This window comes from Myxocyprinus asiaticus, chromosome 19 (assembly GCF_019703515.2).
Source record: "Myxocyprinus asiaticus isolate MX2 ecotype Aquarium Trade chromosome 19, UBuf_Myxa_2, whole genome shotgun sequence".
In the NCBI taxonomy this organism is placed as follows: domain Eukaryota; kingdom Metazoa; phylum Chordata; class Actinopteri; order Cypriniformes; family Catostomidae; genus Myxocyprinus; species Myxocyprinus asiaticus.
Genome location: NC_059362.1, coordinates 40,782,103 through 40,796,833, shown reverse-complemented (window position 1 = coordinate 40,796,833; position 14,731 = coordinate 40,782,103). Strand labels below are relative to the sequence as shown.

The 14,731-nt window shown below is 37.7% G+C and overlaps 1 protein-coding gene across 17 annotated transcripts in view; it reads right to left on the bottom strand.

The window, feature by feature from the left end:
• LOC127409839 (afadin-like) overlaps nucleotides 1-14,731 on the bottom strand; it is a 195,212-nt gene that overhangs the window by 99,551 nt on the left and 80,930 nt on the right. For 13 of the 17 annotated variants that reach the window (XM_051644699.1, XM_051644700.1, XM_051644701.1 and 10 more), the window contains exons 2-3: nucleotides 1,298-1,493; nucleotides 844-956 (exon numbers count right to left, since the gene is read on the bottom strand). In XM_051644699.1, coding sequence (XP_051500659.1) covers nucleotides 844-956; nucleotides 1,298-1,493 — 309 coding nt within the window. The remainder of the gene's footprint in view (nucleotides 1-843; nucleotides 957-1,297; nucleotides 1,494-14,731) is intronic. The other 4 variants (XM_051644711.1, XM_051644713.1, XM_051644715.1 and 1 more) reach the window with 1 other exon arrangement.

Genomic DNA, 14,731 nt, shown 5'->3' with positions numbered 1-14,731 from the left:
CAGGTCACACCTACCGATGGCATGGACCAATGGCAGCAAGAGGGTGTTTCACAGCCGGTACAAAGTTTTCCTGAAAGTTTGCGCAGGTGAGCTGTTATGTACCACCGAAGCAAACTTAAAAATGCGGGTATGGCCATGTTTGAAATTACGTCACAACCGTTCATTCTTCGATTTCATATGAAGTATGCTGAGGTCTTTAGTCCCTAAGTTCTGACAATGTCAGAAATTCTTGGTCAGAGTCCTTCAGTGTGACTGTCGCTATGGCAGCTGTGTAATGAAGAACAATTAGGAGCACAAAAACAAATTACGTGGCATTAAATGAAAATTGTGAGGTGCCCAAAGACTTCCATGGCTACTGAACTGTAAAGTTTGTTTAAAATGTTCTCAGAAAGATGCAGGGATTTACCTCCCACACATAAACACATTCCTGAAGTCTCAGACACTCCTGACTCAGATTTTTACATCTCTTTAGGGAGCCCTGCTGCACACAACACTAAGCACCACTGAAGTGGAAAGAGAAAGAGAGAAAAATTGATCTGATCCAGTTAAGTGAGGAAATGAAGTGTGCGCTGATGCCTGTGTTTGTATGTCCTGAGAGGGTTTTAACTGACGGGAATGGGCCAGCTTGTGGAAAGGATGGTTTCAGGGCATCTCTGAACAGCAGGGGACTAAAAAAACGGTTCCAATGTAACCAAGACCAACAGGAAAAACAACACAGTCATCAGCAAAGAACAGCTCCAGCATCCAAAAGAAAGTTGACCACAGAATTGGCCTCTGAGAGTTTGGGCAGGGCGTGTTTGTGTTTTTTTTTTAACTGTCTGTGCTTCATTGACGTTTCTTCACCTTGGGCATAATGTCGTTCTCATTCTTGAGTACAAAGCGCCCCTCTCTGTCATCTTTGTTCCAGTTCAGCTGCACGACCAATGGCTTCTCATCCAGGTCCAGTTTCCTCTCTTCTGTCAGAGATAAAGAACATACCAGTCAGAACTTTGCTTCTTTATTATTGAATTTGACGTGAACGAAAATGAGGCAAGCACAGTCCATTTAATGGGCTTCATTCATGAGACACAGAACAAATGTGTAAATCATTTATAAATTCTTCCATACTGTAATAATTCCAAGACATACCTGTAAATTTTCCACGTACTTGTGTAGCATGTTTTCAGCCTAATTCTTCTACAACTTTTTGCTGCTACATTTACTAATTGTACAATCTCACAAAATGGCGTTTCAATGGCGTTTTTTATTTTTCTTTGAAATTATTCCACTCCTTTATTCAGCAATTACGACCACTCACCGCCGCTGACGTGGACTTCGTAGAGGGAGTATTTTGGCGATGACAGCATCCTCATGTCAGGTCTAAATTTCTCCGCCAATGTCTCGATCACATCTTGCGTGGTGGCCGTGCTGGACACTCGGATGCACTTTGTGGCAAAGTTCCCTGCCACCCGGTCCTGGAAGTAAAATCGCATCACGCCATGGAATTCTAAGTCCTGAAAGAAAACAACAGAATAGGAAAAAGACAATCAGTACATGTTCTTTTTTCCTATTATTTTCTATTTTATTCTTTATCATCCTATCTGCAGTTTTAAAGAACATCTAGATCATTCAAATTCAGATTCACCCTGCCGCCAAAGTTCATCTATTCCCAATCTGCGGTTTTGTGATTAAATCTAGCGAGAGGCTACATCTGTACCATCTCTGTTGTGTGACAAAATGAGCAGCTCTGTGTGGCAACATTAGACTCATAACCTGCAGCAGAGGCTGATATTTGAGCTGGCCAAGCAGGACGTATCTGGGACGAGAGGACAGCAGCCTTAGGACAACACTGAAGATGTGCTTAAAGAGGCCTTTGTGTTTGTATAATAGAGAAGCAGGCGTATCAGCATTCACTGATATTATCTGATTATACTACAGCAACAGGAGCATCAAGAGGGTTTTATACTCCTTGTCTAGATGAGACATAATGCCACACCACTGGTAAATAACTCAATCACACTATACCATGTTTCCGGGCACACCACACCAGACCACACGCCTGCTTATATCTCACTGTAAAACGCCGTTTCACATATGAGCTATCAGGACCTTTAGAGTCATGACAAAGGCCCCTTCGAAAACACTGGGATGAACACAACAGTAAGACGACAACCTGACAAATCTGGAAAACAGACAGTGAACACAAGCGGACTTCATAATTGACTAATTGTAATAATAATGGCAAGTAAGCCAACATATCAGTAAATATAATGTGAAAAAGGCATTAAAGATAACATAAATTGGCATTTGCAAAGCATTTAGTTTTTGCGTGACATTTCTGAACATATTAAAGCAGGAACAATGTACAGCAGAATTTGGCTGTATGCATCAGAATTTGATTGAATTGTGAAATATTAGGCCATGATATTATTGATTAAAATTCTTCCCCGCCCACACTGCCTTGGTTAAGTCAGCAGAAAAGTTTTTCACAGGCAGAGAATGAATGTTTTTTTTGTTTTTTTTTAATGAAAGTTTACAAAAATAAACAAATAAAAATAAAATTTATTGAAGAAAGTTAATAGGAAAAACAAATTAATTTCATGTTGTCTTTAGGAAACAAAAGCAATTTCGTAGAGAGCACCTATTATGGTTTTTCAAATATTATCTTTCATGTAGTGTGTTATATAGCTGTTTGTGAACGTAAAAAAAGTCTGCAAAGTTTCAAAAATCAAAGTGCACGACAAATGGAGTTATTGACTCCCAAAAGAAAGAACCGATTCTGAACACCTGAAACGAGTCGTTAGTAATTCCAGACTTACTTCCTGTACTAACCTACGTAATTTGGTAACAAAAAACCCGCCTCTGGTCTTCATTGGCTGCTCGCGAACAGCTTTGACCCGCCCTCAAACACTACACTAAGCGGTAGACCAATCACAACAGACTGGGACATCTGACCAATCAGAGCAGAGTAGGCTCTCTGAAAGGAGGAGTTTAGAATGAATCCTTTAGAACGGATCATTGGAGTCATTTTTGACACTGGGGAAAAAAGGTAATGCTGCAATTTAATTTATGAGCAAATGAAAGTGTTTTTTGACCTTGGATGCATGTAAATCTATTGTATAAGACCTTTAAAACAAAATTAGGCATGTTTAAAAACCATAATGGGTGCTCTTTAACATTATAAATATTACACAAAACATAGAAAAGGAATTTTTAGTTTTTGGCAGAAATCAGTGTGTGTGTGCACGAGAGGTGTGGCTACAAACATCAGGAGAACAAACGCCATGGCAACAAGAACAATGGGTGTCAGGAGAGTCACCATGTGTTTCCGTAAAACACAAAGGACAATTTCCTGTCGAGCTCCAATGTTATTATGTGTGTGTACCAACTTCCGTATGATTTGATTTGTAACACAACAGGACTATTGTACAAGTCAATAAAGCAATAAACCATGAGAGGCAGTGCAGTGATTTTACCATGCTTAAGGGGTGTTATGAGGCATGCCATGTAGTAAAATGTAATTAAATGTAATTTTCAATTAATAATCAACCAACATCAATATTGTTTTTATACATCAGTTGTATAAGTAGTTAATAACAAGTAACTGACATTTCATTAAGTGCTTGGGCAACACACTGAACATTCATACTAGGATGTGTTCTTGTGATACCGAGGTGGTAACAACTCTCAGTCCTCAAGGGAGCGATAGAGTCCCCTTTATATGTCTGTGCCATTACACTGGATGTGCTATTATTTAGGCAAGTTGCTATAAATACCCTCCATTAGCATTTTATTAGCAACACTATGGTCCTAATGACATACCCAACATGGTCTTCTGCTGTTGTAGTCCATCCACCTAAAGGTTTGTTGTGAAGGTGTTCTGAAATGCTATTCAGCTCACTAAAATTGTACAGAGTGGTTTTCTGAGTTACCGTAGCATTTCTGTCAGCTCGAACCAGTCTGGCCATTCTCCATTGACCTCGCTCATCAACAAGGCATTTCTGTCCACAGAGCTGCCGCTCACTGGATGTTTTTTGTTTTTGGCATCATTCTGCGTAAATCTGTTATGCGTGAAAATTTTAGGAGATCAGCACTTAAAGAAATACTCAAACCAGCCCGTCTGGCACCAACAATCATGCCACGGTCGAAATCACGGAGATAAAAAAAATTCCCCATTCTGATGGTTGATGTGAACATTAACTGAAGCTCCTGACCCATATCTGAATGATTTTATGTATTGCACTGCTGCCGCACGACTGGCTGATTAGATAATCACATGAATAAGGTGTACAGGTGTTCCTAATAAATTGCTGAGTGAGTATATATTGACTTTATATTACTTGTTCAGAAAGATCCTCTTCAAACTGTTGCTCCACCATGATATATTTGACATGAAAGTGAAAACACACTGTAGAAGCAGACAGTTCACACTAATGTTCATTTTAGCACCCTTTGCAGCAACACTGAGAATGCAAAACATACTTGCTTGGGGTGCACCGATCGATCGGCCACCTATCTAAATTGGCCGATCTTCGTCTTATGTCTGTGATCGGCTGATCGTGCCTAGAATCAGTGCCGATCTTTTTTGCAGCACGCAAGGAATCACACATACACTGGTACTCTAAAGAATGAGTGCTTTCTCAGCCCTTGATGCATGACTCTCAGTCTCAGAATTTTGTGAGACTGTGGTGGGTGGACCTCGGAACCTCTAGGGGGGGTCAGGGGGCATGCTCCCCTGTAAGAAAATGTAGTACATTTTAAAGTTAAATGCACCAATCTGGTGCACTTTGAGAGCAAAATTAAGAGGCTAGATCTATGAAGAACTTTGCGCTCTTGTAAACAATTTTGTGCTCTAGTAGTAATTTAATCAAACACATTGGTTGTATAGATATGAATGGTGATGACACGGCAAAAAAAGTCACACCCACAAAGCATAAACGAGACAGAGATTAACACAGTTCGCAAATGGTCAAAACACAAAATCGATTACAGCATACATTTGAGCCAGGGCTCAACATTAAGCATTGTCATGTGCTTGTCCTCCAGACAAGTAAATTGGTCATTCACTTGCCTGAGTAAAAAAGTTACTTGTCCGGAGAGAAAAAAAGACATGCTCAAGTAACATGTCAAAGTTTATGTTGTATATTTTTCTAAAATTATGACCGATGCCCAACCTAATAGTGTACCTATGCAATCAACTCAATTCTCTGCGACAGAAATGTAAACTGCACTGTGTAGGGGAGGAGGCTATTGTCATATGATAATTATTTTATGTTAAGTATGGTAGTCAAATAAAGGAAAGCCACCATCGCCATCATTTAAATCTGGGATGCTCACACTTCTATGGACTGATGTTATTGTAGCAAGATCTACCATGTACAATAAAGGCTATACATTATCACAATACCAAAATTTCAGTAGTCTGTAGTGAAATCTGACGATTCTCAATACCAGCTTTAAAACCACAACAAATAATAACACTAACTAATATGTTAATTATGGAAGAATGGTTTCAAGTTCTTAAGTAATTATTCAAGACTAGTAAACAGTCAGTAATAAAATAACAATAAAAAACAGCAATGAATATAAATAGATTAAAAATAATAGAACAAAAAATACAAATTAAGAAAATTCTGTGCTTTTTTTTTTAATCAACTTTAAAAGTTTTTAACAGCAGTAGGCTATCAAGTATTCAAGTCAACATTCAGAATGAAATGCAACATAAAACTACTCCTGGTCTTCACTGTATGATTATAATACATTAATATTTTTAAAGTTACTTAAGTTACCCAGTCAAGAGCAGTGAGTGTTTTCTCGTTTTCTTGTTATGGTTGTTTGATTATTATAATGACACACTACACTAGACGGCAGTAGGTCTATTAGCTTACATTTATACTTACAAGTCCAACATTTTAATACAAATCCACTTTTATCTCCGCTGTTTACGTCCACTTCAGAAATACCTCACCAAGATTGGCATTTTGGCAGAATTTTTACATGTATTTGACCGTTCAGGTGCGCATTAGCGTGAGCATTTTCGGAACACACGCGCATGTTCAGCACACACACATTACAGTCTAGGTAATTAATGGGAAACACTGAGTATATCTTGTAACTAACATTAAGTTAATTAGTTCATGTTAACTACAGAATGTTGTTAAATAATGTTAACAAATGGAACCTTTTTGTAAAGTGTTACTGTAATTTAACTGTGTGGGGCATAAACATATATCTGCACAATATAACTTGCAAAAGTGTGGCAAAGGGCACTTTAAAAAAAACAATCGGAGATCGGATCTGCCTCAAATTTCCTGACCGGTGCACCACTAGAACTTGCCTTGTGCTATGTATTGTGGTCTGACACATTTTGGAACGCAACTAAGCACACACTCAAGCTTGCATAGTTAGAAGCATCTGCATTTACATATTTACGTTTGGTACATTTTGGACTTTATGGTTTCTAAGCAACCAGACGCATTAATACATGATATGCTGATAAACTGATATGCGGTCACAAGTATATTGGCTATTTTCCAATGACTATGAACACCGCTCACCCTCTAATCAGATTTTAGAGCAGGAACTATCAGTTTTATAATCACCGTTCTTGCTTCATACATTACAACTGGATTTTACAACTTCACAAAATCTAATAAAATTACATTGCACACACAGACACAGGAAGACAGCTTGGAAAGCAAGAAACACTCAACATCACTCAAGAATGTCTTTGAAGCTCAGTATGAGGGTTTGCCAATGACACAGAGATATATGAACACTACAGCTGACTGTTTGCCCCCCGTCGTCACACCTTTGACCTTGGAACTCTATACCATCCTGGAGAAAACTCATCCCAGCTCTATCATCATACACATATGGAGCAGGTCTTATATCCTGGACCATACCGTGGAGCTCATAAATCAGTTAATGGGGTGGAATCCAGTCTTTCATCTCTTATCCACATGAATTTCAGGAATTCCAAAGCAGAGTCAAACCTCTAATGTTTTCCCTCTATCCAGACTGATATCATCATGCTCTTGTCTGCTGAGGAACATAAATATGTCAACTGTCACTTCATTTGGCATGGAAAAACATGTGCAGGGCAACTGGACGAATATCAGAGACAGAATTTGAAAAATTCCCGAAAACCTTGATACCTGATACGTCGAGGAAGAATTGGTCTCTCGGTGACCGTTTCACTCCAATTTAGGCTGAACGATTACGATTTGACAGAGGTGGAAACTTCATATTTGATAAACAACAGGCTGCATGGGTTTATTAATATACAAAAAATGTACCATCTTTTGTGTCATTCTAAACCTGGTCAACCTGACTTTCTTCCATGGAACACAAAAGATTTTTGTGGATTGAAAAGATTCCCATTGTTTAGAAAAAATATGAATTGAAAATGAATGGTGACTGAGGCTGTAAGTGATGACAGAATTTTCATTTTTGGGTGAACTACCCTTTTAAAACAAAAGGATGCAATCAGTCAGTGTCCATAAGGAATGGCGAAATATTACCGGCCGGCGATGATGACGTTAATAGGTCCTTCATGCAAATCACCAGATAGTTTGACAATAACAAGCTTACGAGCAAGTACCTCTATTTCGAACAAAAAAATAAAATTAATAGCATGTCAGTGGGGAATTTCAGTCAAGCACTCGGTGAGCCGACCTGACGATCATTCCCTGGGTAACTCAAAACACATGGGACAGCTGCTGCCTCCTAAATCACATCCCAAACAAACAAAACAAACAAATCTGCTCACCAGACACCATTTTTAACAAACAATTTCCATGTACCGGCTCAGATAGTTAGGATAGGACAGTGTCAACAAATGCATTGAAGTTTAAACTATGTACATGTATGTGGAATACAAGAACCGTCATATAGAACAACCTTAAGGCAGTGTTTCGCCAACCACTGTGCCACAGCACACTAGTTTGTCAGATTGTCAGGTGTGCCGTGGAAAATTATCAGATTCCACAAAATAAATCAGGGCTCCAGACTGAGACTAATTTTTCAACCATTTTTCCTAACAGTGCGATTAAACTTTGCAAGAGGTCGCATTGGTGCGACTATAAAGTTGGCTGACTCTCTGATTGTGCTCTGTCGTTTTTTGTTCCGTATGAGAAATATCAAATGGCAAACGTTCCAAACGCGAAAGGAAACAGCTCAACCCGGATCAGTCAGCGCTGCTCAATGGACAGATCAGTGCAGAGACGCGCATATACACGTGGACCAGTCTCGAGCGCTCAGCTGCGCAAATAGTCATAAACAGAGCTGCGAGAAGCACGGGCTGGGTCACAAATTCGGCACTGATTATTTGTTTAAAACCTCTGAAATCCCCTAATGTGTCGATGATTAAACTAAAGATTTTATTAAACAGCCCCAACATTCTAAACAGCACTGAAAAGGAATAAAGGAGAAATCTACACAATGAACAGACAGAAACTGTAAGGTTTCAATCCACACATCACAGATATTTAAAAAAATATTTACCATGAAAATACATCAATATAGTAGTGAGAGAATACAATTGAATTTCTGGATGTGTTTTTCTTACGAAAAATGCCATAATTTGTTTTATGGTTACTGCTTATCATGGTTTTACTTATACTTTTGGTTACTATGATGCCACAGTTAAAACTATGGATACAATGGAACTTGTCTTCTGTGTAAAATCTTTTCTAACGCCCTCTGATTGTAGAAAAAGGCTTTGTTTGTCTTCAGAATACTGTATTTTAATCATCAAGATCCTGACAAAAAGAAACCATGAAAAAACAAAAACGAATTTTCTTTCAGTTGGACCGGTGCGACCAACTCAAGAGCTGGTGCGACCATTTGTAGAATTTAACACCAGTGCTACCACTCTTAAATGTTAGTCTGGAGCCACGTAAATAAATAGATAAATTATTTGCTGTGGCGTTGCAAGAATTAATTTGCAAAAGAAAAGATGCAAATTTGTTGCTTTATTCATTACCCAATTAGCACTCTTCCCACCTGTGATCTCATTATACACCGTACCTACGTGACTTGCATTTTTTGCATAGCCGAATTTCAAACATCACGAGTAGACATGCAACTAAAGTGGACAGAAAACATGGAAAATCTTCAAAAGGAAAACTATCAACGATGGTTATGTGGGACAGAGGCATAGAGGTGTGCCATGGGATTTGTTCAATTGTAAAAAGTGTGCCGTGCCAGAAAAAAGGTTGGGGGAAACAGCCTTAAGGTCACAACATTAGGGTCATTTGTCTCTCTTTGAGGACTATTAGCCTTCTAAAAGCCCAGCTCTGTTCCTGACAGTCCAGTGTATTGATGTGGAAACAGCTTGGCCTATCAATCTCTGTACAGTCAAGTCATTTTTATTTGTATAGCGCTTTTCACAACGCACATCGTTTCAAAGCAGCTTCACAGAAAGTCATGCTTTAACAGACAATGGAACTGTAATATCTATAAAGTCTTAGAGTCATCATTGTGTAATTTGATTAAATATGATTGGAAATTGTGTCTAAAAATAAATAATTAAATAATTAAATAATAATTGTATTTAGAACCCCGGTGAGCAAGCCGAAGGCGACTGTGGCAAAGAAACCCAAAACTCCATAAGGTGTGTTTACAGAGAAACATGTGTCGAGCTAATTGCTTGTAAGACACAATCAGGCTTTAGTTGTCTGCTATGGTGATCAATTTAAACTAATTCCACCAGAACCATCTGAATATTAAGCATTTTACAGACATTCACAAGTAGACATGTTTTATAGTCCTCCTTTACACAGGTGTGCAGAGGTTGATCAATTATAACACAGGTCATAAGTCTTAAAAGGTACAGTTGCATAAACTGTGTTTAATAAGGGCCAGAGAGGGCAACGAAATTGGTTACGTTAAACTGAATAACTATGTTTTTTTGTGCAAGTAATGGTGACTACCATTATAAGTGCACTTAAATGCTCCATTAGTGTAGAATTTGGTCCCTTTAAGATTCTGCTAATTTAAATGTATGTATGAGGTTGACAGGTCAGGAGCGCCTTATTAAGTTGGTTTAAAAATGCAGTTAAGCACAAAAAGTGCATTCCTGCATGAGCACCTTTCACCTCTGACAGAAGCTGATCCCAAGAGAAATCAATGTGTTCAACAGGTCTCTGGCCTGGATTAACGGAGCAGTGTGTTCAGGGGCCTGCGTTAGCCCCTCGTCAGCAGGACACTTCGCCCGTGGAGACAGAGGGCAAATTTCCACAACACGATTATACTTCACATTTTTAACCCAGATGTATTTTTATTTTTAACCCAGATGCAAGTTTATCAAGCTATGAAATGTGCAGTACAGGTACGTCTACTGCACAATCTGGTCTATATGCTGAGCAATCTGATACTATTGAAGCTAACAGAGGAAGAAGAATATATAAAGATGTTCAATGGTTTTGCAATCTTACCTAAAATGATAGTTAATATCTTCCTTTGATACTATAGTTTACCTTAGTTCTTGCATTGTAAACATAGTTTATCTGCAGGATTTAGTAATACCATGGGAAAATCATGGACAGCTGCTCATTATGATGAAACTATTGTTTCTATCAGACAAACTATGATATTTATGTCAAAATAGAAGCCTATTCAAAAACAGAAATCACAGCTGTTATAAAATGAAAATCAATTATTAAAAAATAAATAAATAAAATATCGGTGTATTAAATCAATATAAATCAACAAAATATACAACAAAACACCAGAGATACTACAACTAGCATTACTATAGTAATACCATAGTTATTTGCATAGGGACAATGACATCTCACAGATGTCAAGTGTTGGGCTGGATACAGATTTACAAGCTCTCAATTCGACTATTCATTTTGATTCAGTATTAATTCATATGGATATATTTCAGTAATAATGTCCATTTTTCTTACATATGAAAGAAATTATCACCCAGCTAATGCTAGTATAGTAATTACACAGGGGATATTCTAAGGCATTTTACACATTTTATTTTATTTGTTTTTCATCATTTTGGTGCTTTTTAAAAATGTACAAATCAATTTATTCCATCAATAAATATAAAATATTGTGATGCATATATTATATTTTATTAAATCTTTATTGTTTAATGCACAATTTATACAATTACAAATATTTACATTGATTTGTAGAACAGGTGCTAAAAATCTGTACTGTCTCTAAGAAAATCAACAGTTCTGTAAAGAGCATCTGTAAATAAGCGTATGTTAACGAGAGAGGACACGAATGGCTCACACCCTCATCTGTGCTATTCGTGATTAGAGTTAAATCTTTGTTTTGCTGTTTTTGATTAACAATTGACTGTAAATAACAGAAATAGTATTAAAAGAGGTTATTCAATGATAAATTAATTGCGTGGATCTCGTCTTTGGACACACATTACACAGAACAAGTCAAACCAAACATTTACTCTCAACACGCAGTGAAAGGATGCTGAACTTGCCAACATATTAATCGCCAATATACTACTCAATCACGAGTGATTTAGTTGCGCTAATAGTAAAATATAGATCTTGGGATTTAAGAATCGATATTGAGAAAGTTCAAATGAAGATCGTGATGCATCGGAAAATCGATATTTTTACCCATTGCTAGTCACCTAGACTTTTCCAGTCTACTGACGATAGAAGGATCTGCCAGACAAAATCATTTTCTATTTAACTCTCTTAATTTAACAAGAAATTGGTGTTTAAGAGAAAGCAGAAAGGAGACTCTTAAAGCTTATTAACTGTATTAAACGCTGTGATTTTAGCAGAGGCAATTCCTAGGTGTCCCAAATCAGATGTGAGGCCAGACTAACGCAGAAGAGTCGAAAATATAATTACACCTGAGTTTACATAAGAGACAAACAGCAAAACACAGTGTGTAAACAACACTTAAACCTTATAAACACACACACTGCACAGACACACACAGAGAGACAGACAGATGACAGAGAGATATCAAGCCAAAGGAATGTCAATCCAATACGAGTGAAGAGGAAGAACCGGGCTGCAGAGAGAAAGAGAGAGAGAGAGATTTGTTTTCTGCCTTCTCTGACCTCTGTAGCACTGTCTTTCTGGGCAAGAGAGCTGCCCAAAGTCATATCACACCCTGTCTGAGAGATGACATTTCAGCCACAGACAGTTTTGATTCATACATGATTTTTTTTTTTTTTTTAACAATAACAATCCTCCTCTGCAACAAAAAGTCAAAGGTGGAAAAAAGGAAGGGTGGAAAAAGGGTCTTCTAAAAATGGCGCTGTCTTTTAATCAATTACTTTGTATTCCAGGCAAATAAAGAGAGAAATGTGTGATACTGGCAAATTATCCAACAAGCCTTTATTTAGTTTATCGGAAACTTCCCCATCCACATTCACTCTCCCGATTAGTCATTTCTAACTATGAAATCAGTACAACACTGTTCTTGGTCTAATGTTAAATCACACACACACACACACACACACACACACACACACACACACACACAAAATGGTTCTCATTCACTGTTGTGGATGTAGTAACTGGTTTACTCCACAGAGATCCAGTGAGTTTATTCACAGAGATGTTAGACAAACAATGAGGCACAAATGAGGTAAGTGTGTAGAAATGCAAAACATGTGACATCATAGGCAGATAACACCACAGGAGCACAGCCCTAAACGACAGCTCTATAATCACAGGTTTAAAAGTAGGTTAATCACTGTAGTGTTTAATAAAACATTGCCGCTGGGCACAAGAGGGCCTTTTTTCTTTGCCTTCTCTTTCAAACTATTAAGGATGTAAAGATACAAAAATTTCAACCGATACCGATAGCATATGATTTATGGATATGGATGTATTAAAAGATGGTAGCCTAAATGTGTTTTAGGGAGCTGAGAGCACTATACTCCAATTGGCAGCTGAAAGCATAACCAAATTAGCCAAGATATTTAAGAAATAAGCAATTTCCAGCGAAATGTGCAGAATTTTGTGATTGACATGTGCTCGTATTCTGTGGAAATAGAGCTCAACAGTGCCTGCCCACTTTTTCAGCCATCTTTGTTTCAGAAGTATTTTTATTAAATTCTTCACAAAAGAGCTCTAAGCCATGAACCAAACCAAACAACTCCAAGGTGAATCATTAGAATGAGTTATTATCTAGTGTTAAGAGCAGGGACATTTTGCGATTATCGGCATCAGCCGATAACGGTGTTCACATGGGCGATAAAGGCAACGTCCACACTAATAAGTTTGTTACGTAATCCGTCCACACAGAAACTGCGTTTTTGACAGCGAAAGCGGAGCTTTTCGAAAACGCTCTCCCAAGTGGATACATTTTAAAACGCCATCTTCGCGTTGTAGTGTGGACAGAGAAATGGAGATATCTGAAAACTGTTATGTATTTGTTGTCATGTGACGCAGTCATGTGATCAATTCAACCCAAAACAATCAAGATGGCGGCCCGTGTTGTAGCGGCATTGCTGTGCCTGATATTCACTTTGATACCATTGTTAAGATAAATGTTACTTTGTACAACCTTCACAATGCATTTCATCAAAGGCGATGGGAAGTTTACTCAGAAATGCTGTCTTGCGACACGAGGACAATTGCTTTTCAGCCCGTACATGGAACGGCCATTTTTAGCATGCTCTGTAAGGGGATTTAAGGGTTTTCATACATTTCAGTGTGGATGAGAACATTTTGGAAAACGCTTGAAAATGCCAGTGTGGACAGAGAATGTTTTTCAAAACGAAAACACCTTTTTCAAATGTATCCAGATTGATGTGGATGTAGCCTAATAGAAGAGTTAACTTATATACTGTATGTGTATATTGTATGTTTATCGGCATTTATATCGGCCATCTTGCTCTCTACATATCGATATCTGCCACTGAAAAACCCATATCGGTCGACCACTTATTATTAGGACATGGATGCTGCCATGGTGATGACAGCATCTGTTCCAATCGAACATCAAATCAGCACTGTTCGGTTCTCTTCGAGGAGCAGATTTGAGAGCAGGAAACAGAGAAAGACTTTCAAAACAGCCAAGTATTAACAATATATAGAGATGGGCTGAGTGGGAACAGAAGTGGTTTGTAAATTTGAAGCTAGGTCATGGAGAGTGGAAGGACATTTGTGTTTTAACCTCTGCATACGTGTTATGAATCTACTCAGAAGCCGCAAGCTTGTGGGAGCGTCCTGAATAACGGTAAACTCTAAATGAACTTCCCTCTTTACATAGAGCTCTGACTTCACCTCCATACACAGAGGAAAACTCAATTTTAGTGTTAAGACTGGTAATTCAATTGCACGGAAGTAAATGTATCCACTGGTGATGGACTGCTAGTCAAAAATTTCATCATCAACATTACTGATGAAAATACTTTGCAAATCCACTATTTCAGCTAGGCCTATTGGTCAGACAGAAGAAAAAAGTCAATATTGCTGTAATACGGTGAAATGTGGAATCCGTTAGAACAGTTATTTAATTAATATCGAATTACATCCTGACTGGATTTTTATATGACAACGTAGTTAAAGATACATATTACATAATAAAAATAAAAAAACTCAATTTAAATCGTCTATTTTATACAATAGTCCTAATTTTAAAGTGTTGCGGTAATGAGAAATTAAGCAGAGCATTCTTAAAATCTAAAATAAAACAAATCATTGTAATCTTTACGTGCAAATGGAACCTATACAGTATCTATTATGTTTAACTCTCAGAATAGAATATCATATTGATTTTTATATAGAAATCC